This window comes from Anas acuta, chromosome 1 (genome assembly GCF_963932015.1).
Source record: "Anas acuta chromosome 1, bAnaAcu1.1, whole genome shotgun sequence".
Classification (NCBI taxonomy): domain Eukaryota; kingdom Metazoa; phylum Chordata; class Aves; order Anseriformes; family Anatidae; genus Anas; species Anas acuta.
In genome coordinates, this window is record NC_088979.1 from 199,007,226 (window position 1) to 199,028,138 (window position 20,913).

The 20,913-nt window shown below is 40.5% G+C and overlaps 1 protein-coding gene across 14 annotated transcripts in view; it reads right to left on the reverse strand.

Moving 5' to 3' along the window:
* CELF2 (CUGBP Elav-like family member 2) overlaps positions 1-20,913 on the reverse strand; it is a 558,673-nt gene that overhangs the window by 72,872 nt on the left and 464,888 nt on the right. For all 14 annotated transcript variants that reach the window (XM_068670066.1, XM_068670060.1, XM_068670059.1 and 11 more), the window contains one exon: positions 4,070-4,118. In XM_068670066.1, coding sequence (XP_068526167.1) covers positions 4,070-4,118 — 49 coding nt within the window. The remainder of the gene's footprint in view (positions 1-4,069; positions 4,119-20,913) is intronic.

Here is a 20,913-nt window from a genome sequence, read left to right on the forward strand (position 1 = left end):
CTTTTGAGCGAATCAAGAAATAGTTAATTATGTACAAATGGTAAGATATTAATTTTTTTCTTCATCCAGAAGGGAAGGGGGGAAAACAGACTTTTTATCCCTATTTGTAAGGCTGTGAAAAACCCTTGCATACAATCTGTCAAAGTCACACCTGGATCCGGAGCTGCTTGCATTAATTATCAACTTTTCTATGTGTTAGTGCTAACATATGGCATTTAATTACTCCCTCCAAATTGGCAAAGTCGTGCCACATAGAATTTCAGAATTATTTCTTCAAGTTTTCACTAATCAAATAAATAAAAATAAATGATAGGATCACACAAATAACCCCTTGCATCACTCCCCCCCTCCCCGCTTTTTTTATTATTTTTTTTTTTAATGGAGAATATTGTAATTTTCCCTGAAGTGTTGAAGCTTTGATAAGAGTATACTGTCCTCAGGATATGTGCCTGAAAGTATTGACAGTATTCAAATTCTGGTCCAAGAAACATTTAAGTATTTGCTAACTGCATCATGTTAATGGCCACTGACATCTTAGAGCCAAAGGTGTTTGTGATTTTCTGCATTAGAGTGCAGGTACTCCTTATTTTTGGAAAAAAAGCAGCCAAGTATTGTGAGTGATTAACAGTTAAGATGAATCGAGCAATGGAGGAGTCTTTGAAGTCTTGAAGCCATGCTTCTCTGGCAGGTATTCCTTAACTGAAACTGTGTAGATAGGTTAAAATAGCTACGAAGCAACATAAAGGTGGTCAGAGTAGACCTAATGGGTGACTAGAACAGGGCACACTACAAAATTAATCTTCTGAAAATTTTTCAGGGTGGTTACATTTCTCAACAATAAAAGCCTTTTTCAGAATCCTCCAGGGTAGACAAATTAATTAGACCTAAAGGCAAGTCTTTCTCCATCAACTCTAGCTGCTAAAAGCTCAGTGAAACTGATTAAGCTTTGCTTCATCTGCACGAGCAAAGAGTTGGCTTGGACACATGAGCTATTGTTCTCCACCCTCAGTCCCATATACAGGGATGAAATGGAGATGATTACATAGATCTATCAGCCACCCGGTTCCTACCCAGATAAAAACAGACCTTCAGGTTTCTAATGAAGTCCTAGCACCACAAAAGTTCCCAGGCACTTAGTCAAGCATGCCTAGGAGCTGGCTCTTTCATAACTTTCTCCCAGTTTCCATGAGGTGAGCCTGGCCTTTTGTGTTAAGGCATGTTTGTAAAGTGATGCATAAAGACAGGAACACTGATGAGGAACGGGGAGCATTCCACCCTAGCACTGCTGGGCTTGGATGGTCATTCAGATCTTTTAGCAAGGGACTCAGGATGGCGAGGAGGCATATTATCACACAGAAAATACTGTTCTTTGAAAACCTCTGTAAGATGAAAGAGACAATGTCCCCTTCATTCAGAGGGTGGTGAGGCACTGGAACAGGTTGCCCAGAGAGGTTGTGGATGCCCCTTCCCTGGGGGTGTTCAAGGCCAGGTTGGATGACGTTCTGAGCAACCTGATCTAGTGAGTGGTGTCCTTGTCTATGGGATCTTTAAGGTCCCTTCCAACCCAAGCCATTCTATGATTCTATGATTCCTGCCACTGAAAGTTGAACAGGTCTCTCAACCTTTCACAAAGGCGTGCGAGCTCAGAAGAACTGCAGTGAGTGTTCAACCTCTCCCACATATCTTTCTACAAGCTACTTGGAAATCCTGAACAAGAGAATTTCTTTAACCTCTTTGAAACTTGAGAAACACCACTTTACCTATAAAATGCAGTTGGATCCTCTCGTTACTCAGAAATCAAAGGGTTTCAAGCATTCCCAAAAAGCTCAAACACCATGGATCATGAAAAACAAGATTCCTTGGCATGCCTTCTTTCTTTTCCCCTTTGAACTTACCAATCTGGTTGAAGGGGTACAGTTTACACTTTGTTATTGGCACAGATAATATACCTCCTCAGATGGATAGCCTGAAGCATACGGGAAACACATGCCAAACAGGCCTCCACCTCCCCCATGCTGCTGTTTTTTTCTCTTTTGGCTCTCCAGGCTGCTTGCAAACTCTCGCCTCCTCCATGCATCCTACTCCTACGCCCCGTCCTTCCGAGGAGCTGTGCTATTGTTCCCATCATCATGGTGTCAGTTTGCCTTCTGTTTCCCCAGTCATTAGAAACGAAGGGTTCACCACCCTCTGAACATGCCTACCAGAAGCATATACACTCTCCAGGAGTCTAAATTTAAAAAGGTTTTTAATTTGACAATGATGATTGCCTTTGATTTGTGGATGTGTTTTCTCAAAATACAAAGAAGTCAAGAAAAAAAAAAAAGAAGAAAAAACCCAGTCCCTCATGATTTTCATGCTAGACATAGGTGCAAGAGAATACTCTGAAGATTAATAAGAGTATTCCCACAGTGCAGACAGGAGTATCATGTAGATAACCCCAGTCTAACATCAGCAGCAAGGAGCTAATTTACTCTGCTTTGTAAGCACTGCAGAGCAGGACAGGGTTTGCACAATTCCCATAGTGCTTTGCCAATATGTTCAATCTTCTTTAGAAGAAAAATGAGGAATGACTAAGTAATTCCTTGGGAGTTTACTTTCAGCCCCTTGGCTCTTACGTTTCTAATTTGCCAATGAACTTGAGGTGAAATTTATTCTTGAAAAAAGAACCTGTACAGGCTAAGTAGTTCAGAGGGTCCAGGCCGGTCTTCCTGTATCTAAGGGAAAACTTTGCCCACTGCAAGCACAACACATACTAGGTAGTGAAATTTTGATTCCAGCAGCAGCTCTCACATGCTACAGTGGGGACTTAAAAGTTTGGTCCTCCTGCTCATTCCTTGGCGTCTCTGCTGAACATCCAAAGAGAGCAACAAATTGCTGCTAAAACTCTGTGGACATCCCAAGAGAGAAAACACACTCCCTTACAAATGGGTGATGGCCCAAATCTTCAATGCTTGTGGCCAGTTTTGTTTTGAAAGTTGTCATAATAGGAAACCTAGCATAATGTGAAGTTTTAATTTCCTTCCAAACTTTTTAATCCTTGGAGAAGCCTGAAAATGGATGCACTACAATTAGCACAAAAGAAGCCTTAAAAAAGCCTTGCGGAGAGATTTAGAGCCCAATCATAATTTACATTTGCAGGTATGTAGATCTCTAAGTGCACGGCTTCTGCCCTGATTACTAATTAATGAGGTGCAAAGATGCCTGTTGGAGGAACCAGCTCTGATTATGTGGGCCTTATGGGAAAAAGAAGCTCTTGCAATCTAAGAAGGCAGATGATATCTTTAACATATATTTTAGAAAATTACAGGAACAAATCAAGGGCAAAATATACACATGTATATATTTTTAAAGAATCACACACAGCCAGGCTGCGTTACCATCCGATTATCTTATTTCCTTGAATATACAAACCTGGCATGTTTAATAGATTGAGAATGCTGTCTATTTTGCATGTCATATACATCCACTTAGGCAGTAACCTAGTATTCTGAACGGATATTACTGTCATTATAGCATTCATTTTACAATCGTTGAGAGGAATAAGTATACAGAGAGATGCAAGGTGGGTTTCCCAGTTCAGAACTAAGCATATCATTAAAACCTAAATTTAGTTCAGATTCAGAACAGCATCATTCTATAAAACGGAGGTTTAGGCAAATATTTAAGGCCCATCAGCTGCTTACACTGTTTGATAACATTGGAATATTTTTTGTTTCTTTTTTTTTTTTTTCCCACCATTAAAATTTAATCTCCATCTTATCAATATTGGTGTTCTTGGATCACCTCACTGCTAGGAGTGAACACAAGTGAACAGACATTTGTAGCAAGGTAGGCCGTGACATACAGCAGGTACAAGGGAAGATCATTTTTCTGAACATATCCTTCCTTCTTTAAAGCTGAGGATAAATGGGAGTTCAGAGCAGGTCAACATCTTTCCTGACCTGTCAGGTACAGCAAAACTGCCTCATATAATTTTCACCACACAAGGAGTAAAGCAAAAACTCTCACAATGTTTTGTTTGCTTTAGTGAAGAGAGTCACAATTAGGTAAAAATAAATTAAACACATACCATTGGACTTTTCACTATCTGCGGGTTTCATCTGAATAGGATGATGCATCTAAAAACAAAAATGAAAAAGAGTAAGGCAGGTTGGATAGTCATAAAAATCAAGAATCAGGTTTTTAATGAGGGGCTAAAAGGATACATGATCAATATTAAACATGTTGAAATGATATAACTTCAAAATAACACCATATTATAGGCTTTTAAGAAGTATAAAATGGTAAAGGAGCATTTTATAACCAGGAAGATTAAAAAAAATAGATCATTGGGCCCACAGGACTCATATAAAACTTTAATTTGCCATATCTAGTTTCAGAAGACCTCTAAAGTTACAGCCCTCATTAGTTTATGGCATGCTTGGTTTCTGTTTTACCAACTTTTTTTCTTGAGCCCCACTACTGCCAAGACTGAGATGGAATTTTCAAGTAATTTAAGAGCTCGAAAGCATTTCAAACATACTCAAAGGAGTTTAGTTTGACAAATGAACTTTGCTTGTAATTAAAAAAACATGTGCTGATTCTTTCAGGACTGAAGAGGAAGACTTGTGCTTCCTATAATAGCTTCCCATAACTCTTTAGTATCTTTTTTTTTTTCCTCTCAATACATTATACATTCATTCATAAAGCTTTCATCACAACACTGTACAATTCTGGCTTCCACAAAAGCCATAAAAGCTCCTAACACTTTTTCCTATTCAACTTCTTCCTTCATTTGTCTCCTTCTTATTGCAACAGAAAACGTGTGTAGTGAGCTATGCTCTACATCTCATGTCATCTTAACCTCCCACACCTAAAATGGTGTTTCCTTGGCTTTCATTGCTAAATGAGGCTCCCCCCACCTTCAGTTGTTGAAAATTCCAACAAAGTTTTCACCAAACGCTTTCTGTTATTTCAGGACTAGAAACACCACAACAGCTGAGTCCTCTTTGGTTAGAGAGTACATGCTGCTTCTAGTGGACATTGGTTATAGTCAGCCATGGGTCCCCTGTGATGGATTCAGGGGAATTTTATTATAGCTTCTCAAAATCCCTCAGAAAGGACCCTGAATTGTTTTTCAGTGGGGGAGATGCTTAAGCCTGAAAAAAAAAAAAAAAAACACAACTCTTTATTTTTTACCATTGGGCTCTGCAGAACTGCTGGGATTTTTCTGCACAAACCTTAAGGCAGCAGCAGGGCCGCTGCCTTTACTCTCTTCGGCAATTCTCTCCATTTCACGTGAACATGTAAAAATATGAGCTCTTTCTGCTTTTGTAACATCTATCGGTGCAGCAAAGCTGTGTATTGGCTGAAAATGTCAGCAGCAATTTCATGTTTTTTTATAAAAGACTATTATGACAAACATGATGTTGGAAAACAAAAATAGCTGAGCAGGAGAGAATATCCATGCACTCATATCAAATGTGCTTTCAAAGCAGCACAGAAAACCAAATCTGCATTGTTTTTGGTGGAGTCACTTAACCTCCAGGGACGTAGCTGCTAGATTCTTTACTGAATATACAATATTGCCGTGCATATTTCCGTAAGATTTACTTAAAGTCCAGAATGCACTCTGGCCCTACAAATCAATGTATGCCTTGCGCTGCTTGCAAAATTCCCTACTGTGCCCTAAGGAAAAGGCAAAGCCACAAGGTTGATGTAGTCACCAGGATGCATAAATTTGCTTCAATTTTAACAGTTCTGTTCTCTTTGAATCATTTGTTTCCAAGACAGACTTAAAGAGCCCTGCACTTGTCTGCCACCACTCTTATTTGATCTAATTTATATAAAAAAGAGACCTTATATTGTACTCTATCTTCTTTAACCAGTGCTTAACATTTATCCTGGCATCAACAATACGCTGGGCACTGCAGGAGACTTTGAATTCATGGGAATGGGATGCAGCATGTCCACTCAGCAAACAAAAGCTGAATCAGGAAAAAAGGTGCAACTTGCTTCAGTGAGCCTGCTGCAGGTACTGGCATCTCTGCACAGCCACAGGAAGGTGAAGAAATAAAGAAAACAAAATTGAGTTGTTTGGATGCATTGTAAGAGGGTGCAAATAAAGAAAAACTGAGGTAGTCAGACATATCTCCTAATACTAGAGGCCGAGGAGGATGTAGGATAATTTCTGATGACTACTAGAAACATCACTTCTCAGTTCACTGTAACATTGGGAATATGCAAGTTACAGAAAACCAACCCAAATCCAGGCCTTATATAGACAGTGAATCTTTCACTCTGCCTAGCTCCATTTTATGTCCCTGAGTGGATATACTTTGAATAAATGCAATTTTAACAATTCTAAAAACCTTTCACTTTACAAACCTCTTGAACTAGAGACCTTTGGACCAAACTCATGTAAAGAAGTTATTTTTGCAGTACCACAAAAGATCAGGGTTACCTGGTAAACACAGTTAGCACATCAGAAATTATCCTCTTCTGTTTTGCATAATTACCTCAAGTTCATTAAGTCAGTAATCTATTATGCTTGCAAAGAGGTATGATTTAACAAGACGTTCCAACTAGGTGTTGACTTGATTTCAAAGGTTCCTGCTGAAAACCCAGGGCCCAAATTCTCTTCTCACCAGCAAGTCTAAATCAGGAGGAATGCCACCGTGCTTAACAGAATTATATCAGTGCAAAACTAATAAAAGATTCAGATCAGGCCTGAAGGGTTTAAACCGCGGAATAGCCATGGCAAAATGGATGCGATACACAAACATGGCTTCGGCAAAGAGGATGGTGGAAAAATACGTTACTGACAGTTCCCTAACATGAGAGGGCTCGTGTTGAAGCTTGTTTAACCCTGACCATCACCAATTGATACGTTAACAACCTTTAACACTAGATTCAATAAAACATGCCATTTATAACCTGAAATGGGTTTTACAGAGTCACTGGTTCGCATCTCATTATTAAACTCATTGCTGACCTCTAGAGACAACTGCCGTGACAATACATATTATAAGCTCTCTACCCATAAAATATTTAGAAGTAGGTGGGAAAAGAAAGGAAAGGAAAGGAAAGGAAAGGAAAGGAAAGGAAAGGAAAGGAAAGGAAAGGAAAGGAAAGGAAAGGAAAGGAAAGGAAAGGAAAGGAAAGGAAAGGAAAGGAAAGGAAAGGAAAGGAAAGGAAAGGAAAGGAAAGGAAAGGAAAGGAAAGGAAAGGAAAGGAAAGGAAAGGAAAGGAAAGGAAAGGAAAGGAAAGGAAAGGAAAGGAAAGGAAAGGAAAGGAAAGGAAAGGAAAGGAAAGGAAAGGGGAAAAGGGAAAGAAAAAAGGAAAAAAAGATGAACTATAAGGCGTGAAGTAAGTAAGTAAGAATATTAAAGGGGCAGAGACAAAGGCTAAATAGGTACTATCCTTTCACTCCACAACCAGCAAAAGAGAAAATAATCTGTGCGTTTTATATCTTGCTTGTATAACTGTAGGCTATAAAATAATAAAATAGCTGTGCTTTCTGAGACCCTCCAAAAGATTATAGATGATATAAACCTGTTTCAAATTAGATGCCACCCACTAGAATCATGTCATCTGCTGAAATGAAGGATTTCATGTCTTATCAGAAAGCTGTTATTGTAGCTATACATCACAAAGCCGTACACTTATGGATCTCAAGGTAAGTGATTTCTTAGTATGTCATATTGTCACAGAAAAACAGGAAACGCTTTTTTTTCTGTGCTTGAAGAAAGCTCTGCCTATAAAAATACAGTATTTATGACTGTACATTTGCAATTAATAAATAGGAAAAAGTGAGAAAAGTAACTGCAGCAAATCATTTACAGACATTATCATCCTGCACTTGGATCTATAATACAAGAGAAGAGCACAGCTCTCAGACAAGTTGTTTCTGAGGGTGGGCAGCCTCTCTAGCAAGCAATGTGCATGGGACTATCGCAACCAGACTGGAGAACGGGCTGTGAGGAACGATCCCTCCTTGGCAAGATTTTAGAGAGCTCCACTGGATGCAGTTGTACAGCTCTTAACAGTGCGACTGAGCTTTCATTACCCTTTTTTCACAATGGAGAGCAGGCAGATGCCTGTTGCCCAAGGCTGGCAGTGCCTTGCGGCAGTGCTGTCAGCCACAGAGGCTCCACACGAGGCCTGTGCAGTAATGCAGGCCACAGAAAACCTGAGGCCCAGTACATCACTGCTGCTTTTTGGGCTCACCCCAAACAGAGGTGTTGATGTGGTCCACGGGGTAACGAAAATCTCAATGGGAAAGAAATGGTTGTAAAACACAAAATCCCAAATCCCCCTGAAATCAAAGGGAATCCATCTATTGGCTATGTCCAGGGTAGCAGCAGGACCAAGATGTGGCCTGTAACTACAATTGACTAGTTATGCCTTTTTTTCCCCCTCTTTTTCCAGAGTACACACCACTATATGCAAATATAACTTCATCAGGGAAAAAAAGCACAATGGAGCTAACCAAAAACCTCTCAAAGGCACGGATCCTCTCCAGCTTTAGAGCCTCACAGTCATCTTTTGAACAATAATAATGCTACCTATTTACATTCTTGTCAAAACCATGTGACATCTGCACGGGAGAAAACAAGCCGGCTAAGAGTCTATTTCTGGCAAAAATATTGCAAGGAAATTAGATTAACCTGGGTGGAATTCTGTCTGGGAATTTGGAGTCTGTCGTGGTGATTAAGTCATCATTTCTGTCAGATTACTCTAATCGGCTGTCAAATACGATTCCACAACCCCATCTGTAACTTGGCATCCTCGTTATTCAGCCAATGTTACCTTCTGTATACAAAACAAACACCAAACAAGGAGGTGTGTGCAGCCTAGCATTTAGCAGAGTCATTAGCTGTGATTACTATTGTGTGCTTTCGCGTTGCGCAACAACATCAGCTTACAGCTTCTTTTATTTATTCAGGGGATGTTCAAAATCAGGTGCAATCTTAAGCAGCGAGTGCTAGGGGTGAGCTGGGAAGAGTTCTACCAAGGCATGGCTGCTCTCAGGACCAGCATGGGCTGAGTCACCTTGGCCTTACCAAAGATTGCCTATATCTCATTTCCCAGTTGTCAGCACACTTGGTGGAAGGATGGGCACCTGCTTTCCACTCATTTTCTAAGGCGAAATGGGCACTCAGATATTCTAGGTAGGCTAAAGACTACCTGCGAGCAGAAATTTCTGTGAGGGAGGCAGGGTTTGTAGGCTGAAGCAGTCAGCACTTTAAATGAACTGTATCAGTTGCTGCAAGAGGAGATATTTTGTTATATATATGAATGTGGTTGTCTTACAGAGCACTGTGGTGATTAAAAGGCAGGAAATGCCTTTCAGTGAAAGTAAAGGAGCTGATGGGCCCAATTTGCTGCAGCTGTGTTGAGTCTGAAATTTGGGTGCCCCCAGCCCCTTGGAAACTCTGGCCATGTAATTAGACTACGAAAAATCATTATTTTACAATCCATTACAACAACACCTTCATACATGATTACTACATCTGTTAGCAGCTTTGATTCCCCATTCCTGCTATTGCAGACTGCACAGGACACAGCACGCTCACTTCGCTCCTTGTACCTCAAGGGAAGAAAACCCTTGGTCAAGAAAAGACTCTGAATGTATATAAACCTGCTCATGCCTTCACCCAGCTTAGCATGTCAGTCAGAAACCATTGCCTAAAAGTCCTCTGAACACCAAGGGAGCTTAAGGAATGTGTGGGGAGGATGTCATCCATGACTTCTCACAGGGGTTGTCTTACAATTCCTCTCATCATCTTTCTACAACCTTTTAAAGCAGCCTGCAGATTCCTAGAGCTCTTAGGCCTCTTGTTTCCTTCTTCTCTTCTCTGTCATATGCTGTGGCTATATGTGTCTAGCTGTGCCCCAGCTCAGTTTGTCCTTTACCTGTCACCCTCACAGACCACATCACAGGGAAGCACAATGCAAGCTCAACTTTCTCCCAAGCAAAGGGTAAATTTGAAGAACTTGGGCTCCTTGGGTAACATCCAAACCAAACAAACTGCAAAAGCATTAAATGATGACAACTTGCATGCATCTTGTCATTTTTAGCACTTTGGGACTTGCTGTTTGCTAGCATCAATCATTGTTGAAGCTAAAGGGGACTTTCTTCACATTTTAAACATCTCAGAGTTAAAGAGTGGTAGGAGAGATTGTGGGAGAGAGGAGAAGGTCCTTAACAGGACCATAATATTCTTCTTACTATAAATCTATTCTTCTTACTATAAATCTAACAAGCAAAGGAAAGCTGAAGAAAATATTAAGGAGCAGCAGGAGCAGGCTAAGAGCCCAGAGAAAGAAAAGTGCCTAAAGAGGCACTGACACTGAGAAAGTGGGGAAAATTTATGTGCTTTGCCTAACCGTATTCTGAGAATGAATTTAAAGTTTTCTCCATGCTACTGATCCAATTAGTGAATGCAGCTGAATTAGACCAACAGTGAAAGGAACTAAGAAGCCAAACCTCTGCCTGCCAGGTTCCTGAGCACCTTCACTGAGTCTGGAAGTCAAGAAGGAAAGTATTGACCACCCAAACAACTGTAGGAAGAAGGGGAAATGGTTCACAAGAACCAGAGAATTAAACAATTGTCAGTGTCTTCAGAGATCACCATTTTTCTGTATTATGTGCAGACACCTCTGCCTCCCAGCCCCCCATTTCAGCTCTTGGCTCCCAAGTTTTTCAGTAGGGTCCTTTTGGAGGAGCTCTTGAGCATATTTCTCATATCACTTCAACTGCAACTTGTTTTGCTTTTTTAAAGCCTTGTGACTCACAAGTAATGCAAGTTTCCCAGAAGTGAAAGAGGTGTATTTTCCTATCACGAAGAACTGTTTAGAATGACTTCTCTGGGGTCAGACTACTGTGAATTACACAGTCAATATCTGGCTACAGCTTCAGGGGCTTCTCTGGGAACCAGGGACAGTCTCTTAGGCCAAATAAATACTACTGAATAGAAGAGGCAAGGGACTGATCTCTGACTTAAGAGCAGTTGTGTGGCACAGCTCGCTTTTGCACAGCTATACCTCTTCTTCCTCTCAAAGTAGGATTTCTTTGTCCACACTGCCTAGTGGGAACAGTGCCCATTCCACCTTATTCCCCCAAACATGACCACACATTGGCTGGGAAAGTATTAACTGTCACTGAGATCAATGCCATGGTATGCTTGCTTTACTAGCACAGACAGAGCTTTAGATTCCCAGTACTGGTTTAAGTCATTTGCCTTAGTTTATTCATGGGTAAAAGGAGATTAAATGTGGATCCACCATGTAGTCTAACAAATAAATGCAAAGCAGTAGCTGTAACTGCCTGAGCGATGGTGTAGACAGAAGATTGTTTGCTGTCATTCTTTCATAAATCCCAATTTAAGGGATTTAAACCATGTTAGGTATTTATATGATTTTAGTAGTAGAAGAATGTGGTCTGTTACTTGGCCTCCTAGATTACTGTCAGACATATATATATGTGTATTTTGGAGAGAGAGGAAGAGAGGGAGAGAGAGAAGCAGGAGAAAATGAATATTGCTGGTGAGTGCCAAATATAGTTCATGCGGTAATGCATAACATCATTATTTTCTATTTAGAGCACAGAAAGAAGCATATAGCTTGCTTAAAACAAGTTGTTTCTTTTACAGGAGAACAGTAAAACTGCTGAAATTCAATGACTTCTGGAAGTTTTCCAAGCCAGTCATTTGCAATCCACCACATTCCATTTCTTAAATACAAGTTAAATCGGACATGAACTTGAGTGACTAAAAACAATGGTACACTTTAAAATAAGTAAAATATTCTAACAATTCCTTCCATAGTCACCCCCACATCCTCCTGCTCCTTCCGTCCATTTACTAATTTGCCTATAGCACTGTCTTCTTTAAAAGCTGTACCCTCTTACAGAAATGAAAAAGTTGGCAGTCTTAGAAGTGACAACTTCACTTCGTAATGTACAAATAACTACTCTTGCTCTGTTAGCAGTTCTACTCCATTTATTTAATTCCTTCAGTTCTTACCACCCACACAAAAATGGCAACGATTCCAGGACACATGCGAGCCAAGCAGAGTAGAGATAAGGAAGGGGAGGTACGACAAAATTTCTCCCTTCAAAAATCACATGGAAACCAAAGTGATTAACTATCTTTTCTTCAAACAAATGAGCCTTTACAGAACCTATTCAATCCTAAAAATAGACATTAAGTGGGATTCTATATCTTCTTGGGAATAATGCCTTGGGGATATTTTGTATCATCCATGCTTAAAAAGCAAACCCATTAGACATCTGAGCAAAACACCAGATATTATTTTAACAGCAAGAGTTATCCATCTCATCTGCAGCAGCAATAACTTTTGTTGACATTTTGCCAATTGAAGTTTGCATGCCAGCATGTTTTTTTTTTTTTTTTTTTTTTTTCTTTTTCCCTTGCGTTAAACCGATAAGGCATAGAAAGATAACAAAGTGTCTCCATGACATTAATTGACTGAGTTTTAACACCCATTGAAGGTAGCTGTGAGAAGCCAAATTACTGTCCACGTTTCTGAGCAGAAAATGAAGCGCGGTGAAGCGGTGATCCGCCCGGAGTCACGCAGTGCGACACGGTGTGGACCAGAACGAAGGGAGGCAGCAGTGCTGGCCTCACCGCAGCAGAGCCCGAGCTCCTCACGCTCTAATTGATTTCTCCTCCTAACACAACGGCGAGGTGCTTGCTGCTGCTATCTCTTTCTAGCAGAAAGGAAGATGATGGGAGAAAAAAAAAAACACACACACACACCACAGAGGCTATATGTGATTCATCTACAGTTATTCTGCAACTGAAGCTAAATCTCTCAAGCCAAAATCTTGCGGTTTTATCACCAGGTATAGGTTAGGCGGTAATGAGGGGGTGTGCTCAATCAAGCCTTTTTATTTTTACAGTACTCCCTAGATATCCTACCCAAAAAGTAACATAAGAACCTGAAGCAGTGATCCAGGAGAGCTGGGGGAACCAAATACCAGCCAGGCTTTTGTGGTTTGGGGATCAGAGCTAGTAACTACTGCTGCCTCACAGTGCATTGTGTGGATTTGCCCAACATGACTTAAAATGCCAGGACTCAGTTCCCAGAATGACACAAGCCTTAAAGTCAATGTCTCACTGGACATGACTCAAGTGTTCTGAAGTCGTACTTTCTTCCATCTCCCTACTCAGGCTTTGGAATGCTTTCCAGAAGTCAACAGAGGGTTGAGACTTAAAAAGGAGTACTTTTCCTTAAAAACTAAGAGCAACACACCTCCACCCCTAATATTAATATTTGGAAAACAGAAACAGTGCAAAGCCCAGACTTGGTACCTATTAGCTCACCGTCTATGAAAGGTCTTCCCACCTCCCAGCCTCTGAATGGGCATGAAGCAGAGGCCTCTAAATTGTCCCAGGTGGGGAGGCAGCACCGCAGAAGCTGTGCTTACTTGAGTGGTCTGGAGAGACACATTTCACTTTTCTTCTCCTAGCACAAGTCAAATCCTCTGCTTAGGATGCATTGGCTCTCGTTGCTCGGGGACTTTTGCCCTTCTCAGTTATGACTCCAGTACCTTTGAAGACTCAAGATGATGTTGCTGCAGGCTTTCAATTTTGACTTTCTAAATTTCAATCTTAAAAAACCCCTCCTGCTGCTGCATGGAAACCTTCAAGTAGCTCAGGCTGTGGACACTATTTTAGGGTGCTAATGCTTGAGTTTGGTCCACATGAAAACCCTCCCTTTCCACATAAATCCCACTGATTCCACATAAACATTGAGGATGACATTTAGAAACTTACCCAGAAAAGAAAGCAATTCTCCACCCTCCTTCTCCTCCCCTCCAGAAAACAATCCCAAACAAAATGAAAATGAAATAAATTATCTTTTAGGCTACTGATGACCATGAGGAAATTTAGTTTAAATGAAAGGTTTTTAAAAACATGCAATGTCTTTTGTAATGCAAAACAAACTCAGCTGTGACTGAGGGCATGGCTGCCAGGATATGAAATGCTTGTTTTGCAGAAGTTTTATTTTAAGATTTATGCTGTTCTGTGCTTGCATGTACTGTCTCCTCTGTGAACTATGCTCTGGGAAAACACCATGTGATTATGCTCAGCAATATCCTCTACCTTTGCCAAGATGAAATTCAGGAAATAACCCTTTAAAGGGAATGACCAGGGATAGCAGAGTCGCAGAAAGGTAAGAAAACGAAGTCAGGGGCTCCTCCATTTCTTTTACAACACTATCTCATTCCCAGTTATCTTCTCCATTCTTGGCTTTCATTCAGTAGGAGAGAAACCAGCCTCAACCACTCCCTCAGTTTCACTTCACAGATTTTTCTGTTCGTTTACCAAGTGTATCTTCTGCCTGACTCTTTCTGCAGAATATAAGGTCACCTTGATCCAGCAATGTGCTTGGTCTCCTCTTCTGACAGAAACTAGAGTCTATTATTTGGTACAAAACGCAAATTCTAGGCTATGGGATTTTTTTTTTTAATGCAAAGCTTTCTTAAAGTTCTTGCTGGAAAGCTTTCATATTTGCATTACAATGTAACAGCAAGAACATCTCATAGTTAAAAAGTATGATTGAGGTAAGTCTAAAATAAGCCCCAAAAGCATCCAAATTATAACTTCTATTGAAATCCTACCTTTTAAATTAGAGCAAAGGGTACAATTTATAGAGGGAGTTGGCACCGATGATGTGGGGCTGCTGCAGTTTTCACTTAGAAAAGGCACAGAATTGTTCTGAGTCCAGAATACAATTTATTCACAATTTCCACCTCTCACGCAGTCAGTCAATTTCTCCCTGTTACCAAATACAAACTAATCCAGAATTCTTCAAAGATCATATATGAGCCCCAAACTACTTGATAACATGCACACCTGTTTAAATATAGCAGAGAATAGCCAAAGCATTCAGGTAGAAAAGTGATTTTGAATGAAGATGTCAAAAATCCTACTTTCCTGACTGAGATCAGCTGGGGTAAATAGTACAGCTTTATTGTTAAACCAGTGGAGCCATAATATTTTACGCCAAATGAGGACATGGCTCATAAATTCTATTTAAGCTGTCCATGAGCTGAAGTTACAGGAATTTTCCACAACTATCCAGTATCAGCATCCAAATAAAAGCTCTCAATGTTATGCCAATACTCTGCAGTGGTGAAATAATCTGGCTGTGGAGATAGACTGAAAGAGATAGCTCGATATTTGATCCACCTCTGAAAACAACATTGCTGCAGTCTCCAGCAGCAAGCACGCACACACACTGTCCATGTGAAAATATGAATATCCAGTTGTGTATATATACACAATTACAAACTGCAGTAAGAATACCCTGTTCAGTAACCACGTAATTTTGAACCACTCTTTGTATGAACTCATTCTCTTTTTCAGCATCTATACAGCTAAGGTACTTTGCCAGTGCTTTCTTTGGGGTAAAGAAAACATTTTTTACTCATATTAAGCATGCAGTATACATTCATAATGCTAATCTTAAGGAATTATAATGTATTTAAATATTTCTCTCAATAGGTGCTTGGGAAGTTAAATAAACAAAAAATTAAATGGGCAACATTAGCAGCAACATATATTTTTGAAGAATGAGTCAGTTCCAGCTGGCTGTGGTATTTGGACAGAGCTGTGATTACGCTTTCATTAGTAAAAGGGACAGTATCAGGAACAATAAGGCCAAAATCAACCTGCCTCCACCCATTTGCAAAGCTCTGTATTAGCATCTGACCCTGTATATGAACCTTAGTGCATTTTCTAGAAATTGGGCCCCTGATTCCCCTGAAAAAAACAAAAACAAAAACAAAAAGCACCAAAGTGCTTCATCTAGTGACTATAAATGCCAGTAGGTGAAAAGCTGTCTTCTCTTACTTATTCTTTATACTGCCTTTCTACTCAATTAAAGGCTTTCTCTGCATTATGCCCCAGGAGTAACATCTTCATGCACAACTGCCTAAAGGTCAAAGAAATCTCTTTGCAGAGATGGCTTCAGGTGGAACAGCTGGAGGCCAAGGACAGCTATCAGGAAGGTCCTCTGGTAGAACCAAATGAGCTAAACATCATGGGTCCTACCTCCTCCAAACGTAGCATTTTCAGCTACTGGCAAGTCTTGAACTCCCGGTTTCTGGGTGTATGCTATTTTTTTTCTGAATGGGGTTAATTCATCCTGAGGGCTGTTTTGACTCAGTGAGGCTAGCAGAGGGTAATGAAAGCACAGGGGAGGACAGCATGGATGCAGAAAAAAAAAAACATTTACCAAGTCACACCCTCTATTTCTGGCTCTCATGTCAACAAGGAAGAAGACGAGTGCCAGATATGAGAGCTGTTAGTTATCATGCCCCTTTTAAACTGGGATAAATCCATGTCTTATTTGCAAAATGGATGGGGTCACTAGAGGCAAGGGGCACGCTTGCTTGAGCAATCTTCAGAGTCCTCCAGACATGAGCATATAAGCACAGCATTTAGACTGACTGTAGTTATTATTTACCAGTAGCTTTCTTTTTGGTTAATCATACATTTTTGTACAAACAGGGGGATTCTGTGTTGAGACAAGCATAGCAATTTCTTTCACTTCTTAGCAAATGTAGAAATGAGAGATGAAGAAAATTCAGTAACTCATCTGGAATGACTTAATGCCAGTAAAGGATTATTGCCTATCATATATTTTCTAATTCTTTCCTACCCCAAATGCCTCTAAGGACTAGGATTTAACTTTGTTTCATTTAGAAGATTATTCTAATTGGAGAGATACTGCTTTTCCCGATACTTGATCTAAGTTTTATTTCACCTCTTATGACTGTAAATCCTCAATTCTGTGTACAATCAACAATAATTCCCATTTGTCATTGGCATTTGGGCAGTACAAACACTTGGCCCTGAAGGAAATAAATGCACCAGCTCTATCCATGCTGCCGGGGATGCTTGGCAAGGTACTCCCGCAACAGCATTTATCCTCTGTGTTTTTCTTGCAATATTTGAAATGAACATACTGTATAATAACACTGCACATTTTCCTCTAAGGTATTGTCATGAATCTGCCACAAAATAATATTAGTCGCTGTCTGGTGGATACTTGCTCAAGTGATGGTCTACAACACAAACTATGTTCAATCATTTGAGCCATTCACAGCTGAATGGAAATACAAAGGTATCACGTACCTCCAGTCTCTACAGGAGGCTGTAATCCTACGGAGAGATGCTGGCAGCAGTAAAGAACACTAGAGTGTTTTGTTTATTTTCACGGTGGAATTACAAGCTTCTCTTATGGAGGTACCTGCTTTTCAGTTCTTAGTTAAAAACTAATCTTACTCTCTGATTAGTGTCTTATTTTCCCCAATCTTATTTTCTACAACTCACTAGGTTCTCTATCTTGAAATCAATGATAAGGCTCTACTTATACTTTTTAAAAGATCGTTACAGACTTCCAATTATCCCTTTCAAACATGAGCTCCTTTCTTTTCTTTCTTTCTTTTTTTTTTTTTTTCGCCCTGTGTTTCTCCTTCAGAAGAGAAAATTTCCACTCATTGCAACAGATTCTTGTAATGGTTGCAAGTGGAACTGGGTGAGCGTTCCTAGCATGAATGACAGAGGCAATGTATTCATAAGATTCCCTGATACATTGCAAATTCTATTTGCAAAGAAGCAAAGTTGCTTATTTTAACCCTCGCTTGTGTATCCTGCCCCCCTTCTGCGACGGGAGATAGCCCATCTCTGAGTTACAATAGGGCGAGAGCGAGGATTGACTGCAGACTGCTTTAATGCCACTCTTAATGACAACTTGTGAAGATTAGGAAGTTGTCAGAATCAGATATCAGCAAAAGCTCCGGCTTGCTTTGTGAAGTCAGTCTGAATTAATTAATGGGTAGCTTTCCTTTGATATCACTTTGATATTTAGCTGCAGCTGGATAAAATTCAACCACAAAGGAAACTACATTTTGTTTACCACTGCTTAAGACTCTGTTTAGTCCAATGTTTTTTTTCTTTTGCAGCTTTTGCCTTTTTAACTTTGCTGGCACAATGCAACAGAGACGGGCTTTTGTTAATAACTGGAGTTATGGTGGCATGTTTTTCAATGACTGCTTCTCCCTGCTTCTGAAGGTATTTGGGCTATGTTCTAAAAGCAAAGCTATTACTGATTTCAGAAAAACTGCAGGTAAGAGGATGTACTGTTCCAAAAGTAAACCAAACATTAGCCTTGCCCAGTCTTGTACTGCTTTTGCATTGGAAGGTATATAACACTAATGATATTTGCTCTCTGTTTCAGAGGGTGCTGATGACTTGCTCCATGCACTGACAGCCTGAAACACAGGCTCTGCAGTTGGGGTTGCAGTTTCCCTCTGAACTTTTCAGGGTATGAATTCACAGCATCTTTTAGTGTATCTGAAGGTTTTGGATGTCTACCATGACAATCAGCTGAGCATGTCTGCATAATGAAGAGGTGCCTGCACCCAAATGAATCCCTGTGTGCTTTCTAGACTGGAAAAAGGAGAAAGAATTGCTCTGCACACCACAGGGTAACAGCAGACAAAGCAGTGGCTCTTCCAGCTAAGAAGATGAAGATAATAATTTCTTCAGGAGAATGAGCAAAAAATCGGTTATCTTTCTGAGTCTGCAAAGAGTATTTTTAATTAGGCAGAATTTAATTGCCCAAAGTATGCTATGAGTGGGAGGCTCACTCAAGCTTCGCAGTTTCACTTGATTTTCCAGGAAGTATTATAGGGTTCCTATGACCACAAAGAAGACAGAACCTATATTTTTCCCTCTTGTTCCATGTTTGGCACATACAACAGCATGGTGCATCTAAACTGCATGGTTCATTACCCAACTAAGATGGGAGAAAACTAGTCAAGGAAGCTCCTGGCACCTACATGGGATTACAGCACTAAATGCGAAAACATTTCAACCCAATGCATGGAGCCACAGACCTCATAGCACAGGTCTTCGAAAGAAGCAGCACAGCTCACGGGGTTGGATCCAGCAGCAGAAAGGATGCTGAACAAACAATCTCACTGTTATAAACACGCCATGAAGCTCTGTCTCTTTAGTCATAACATAATTCAGATCCGTGGGCACCAAACATTGCTATCGAGGCAGGTAAATGGCATCCAAGGGCATCTCTAATGATGTTACTTCCTGACGCCTGCAACATTGTTTATGATTTGCCTTTCTAATTTCATTCTTGTAGGAGTAGTCAGACAGCTAGGAAGGCTCCCTGAACTATTTTTTCATTACAAAGACAATTTTAATAGCTTGTGTCATGGTGCTAATGAGGCTGACTGAAGCACCTGTACTTTCTGTTCTGGATAACAGAAAACAGCTAGCAGTAGCAGTAGGGTAAATAACTAAGAGAGGGCCTGGGCTATTATCCTTAGTCAAGCATCCCACCTAAATCCTGGTGAGCTTTGCAATACTCTGGAGTATGCCGGTGATGGCCTCTCAGTTTCATTCAATTTTCCATTCCCAAGTGCACAGCAAAAGGTTCTCCAGTCAGTGGTGTTTGGGTACCCAGCTTGAAACTGATATCCTGTGAATAGATACTCCAGCCTCACTGCAAAGCAGGCTAAGATGTTCTAAGCTGGCCATTAAAATCCAGAGGTATTGCGAAGTGTTGACCTCAGCTGTCCAGAGTTATGGAAATTAGAGGTAAAGCAGTGCCACATGTCAGAGCAGCTTGGCCTTTTGGGGATGGGCTTCACATCAGGAAAACTCACTGAGGTTAAGCCAGCGTTATGAGTTACTTCATTTCCATCCCAACAGTGTTATACTGCAAAGCTGCACACACACACACACAAAAAAATCCCGAACTACTCCAAAACAGCTATCTAAAAAAGCTAGCTTGCATCTAACTGCATTTGCAGCTGGGCTAATGTGCTCTTGCTTCCCAGCAGATCTGCTACACCAGGAAAAAGCAACCCTCTGATTTGAATGTCCAGGATCTGAAGTAGCTCACTGTGCAGCTCTGCATCCTTCTGCCATACCCCAAGGGCTACATTGGGGTATCACCCCACAATTTAGATGCCTTCCCCCTGTATTTCAGGTTGATGGATATTCCTGCCAGATTATTATTTGACACACTTCCCTATTCAGGGCAAGTGTGTTCCAAACCTTGGAAGCTTTTCCAAACAATAAAAATCCTTATTAGAGCATGAACTCATATCCAGACATCACAATTCTTGAGTCACTGCTCTCAGTACTAGGCAACCAAGTGCTTTTACTTGCTTCCTCTCAGTCCCATGGGATTTTAATACTTTCATGCACAGTGGAACAGCTTCAACAGGAGAGTTGGTGACCTCCAATTTCAGCTGAGTCCAGTGGTGATGGCTCTGTTAGGTCATTTAAAGTTAAATCCTTATAACAAGTAAGCCAGAGTGGATGTGCACTGCATTTTCCTGCATGCCAGAAAAGTATCCTAATGATCAAGCTGTGAGAGAAGGTGAATCTGGCCCCCATCCTTCATCGAGAACAAGGGACTATAATTATGAATGAAATGTTTTGCTCAATTTAGAGAAGCTGTTTTCACTTAGTCAACACGCACCTCTCCCTGTGCCTGCATAACACCTATCATTTGGCCATTCAGCTGCAAGGTCAGCTACTTACAGGGATTTCATTATGCTCCAGTCAATTTGTCAGTTTTTACCATTTTAGGCAAAATTGAATTCAGGGCTGGTGCTATGTCCTGTTTCACAACAATGGTAGGCGCAAACCCAACATTTCCACTATGGTGTTTGAATGTTGTGTAAATAGTGATTTTTCATTTAAATGGCAAAGTCGGTGCAACTTATCTTTGGGGGACAGAGGTGGCAGTGATGTATTTGCATAATAAAAATAACTTCTGAGCTGAACAAAAATTAAGCATAGTTTGTGTAGTATTTTAAAGGAAGAAATAGGCCAGATTCACTTTCTCAACATCATTCAGTGG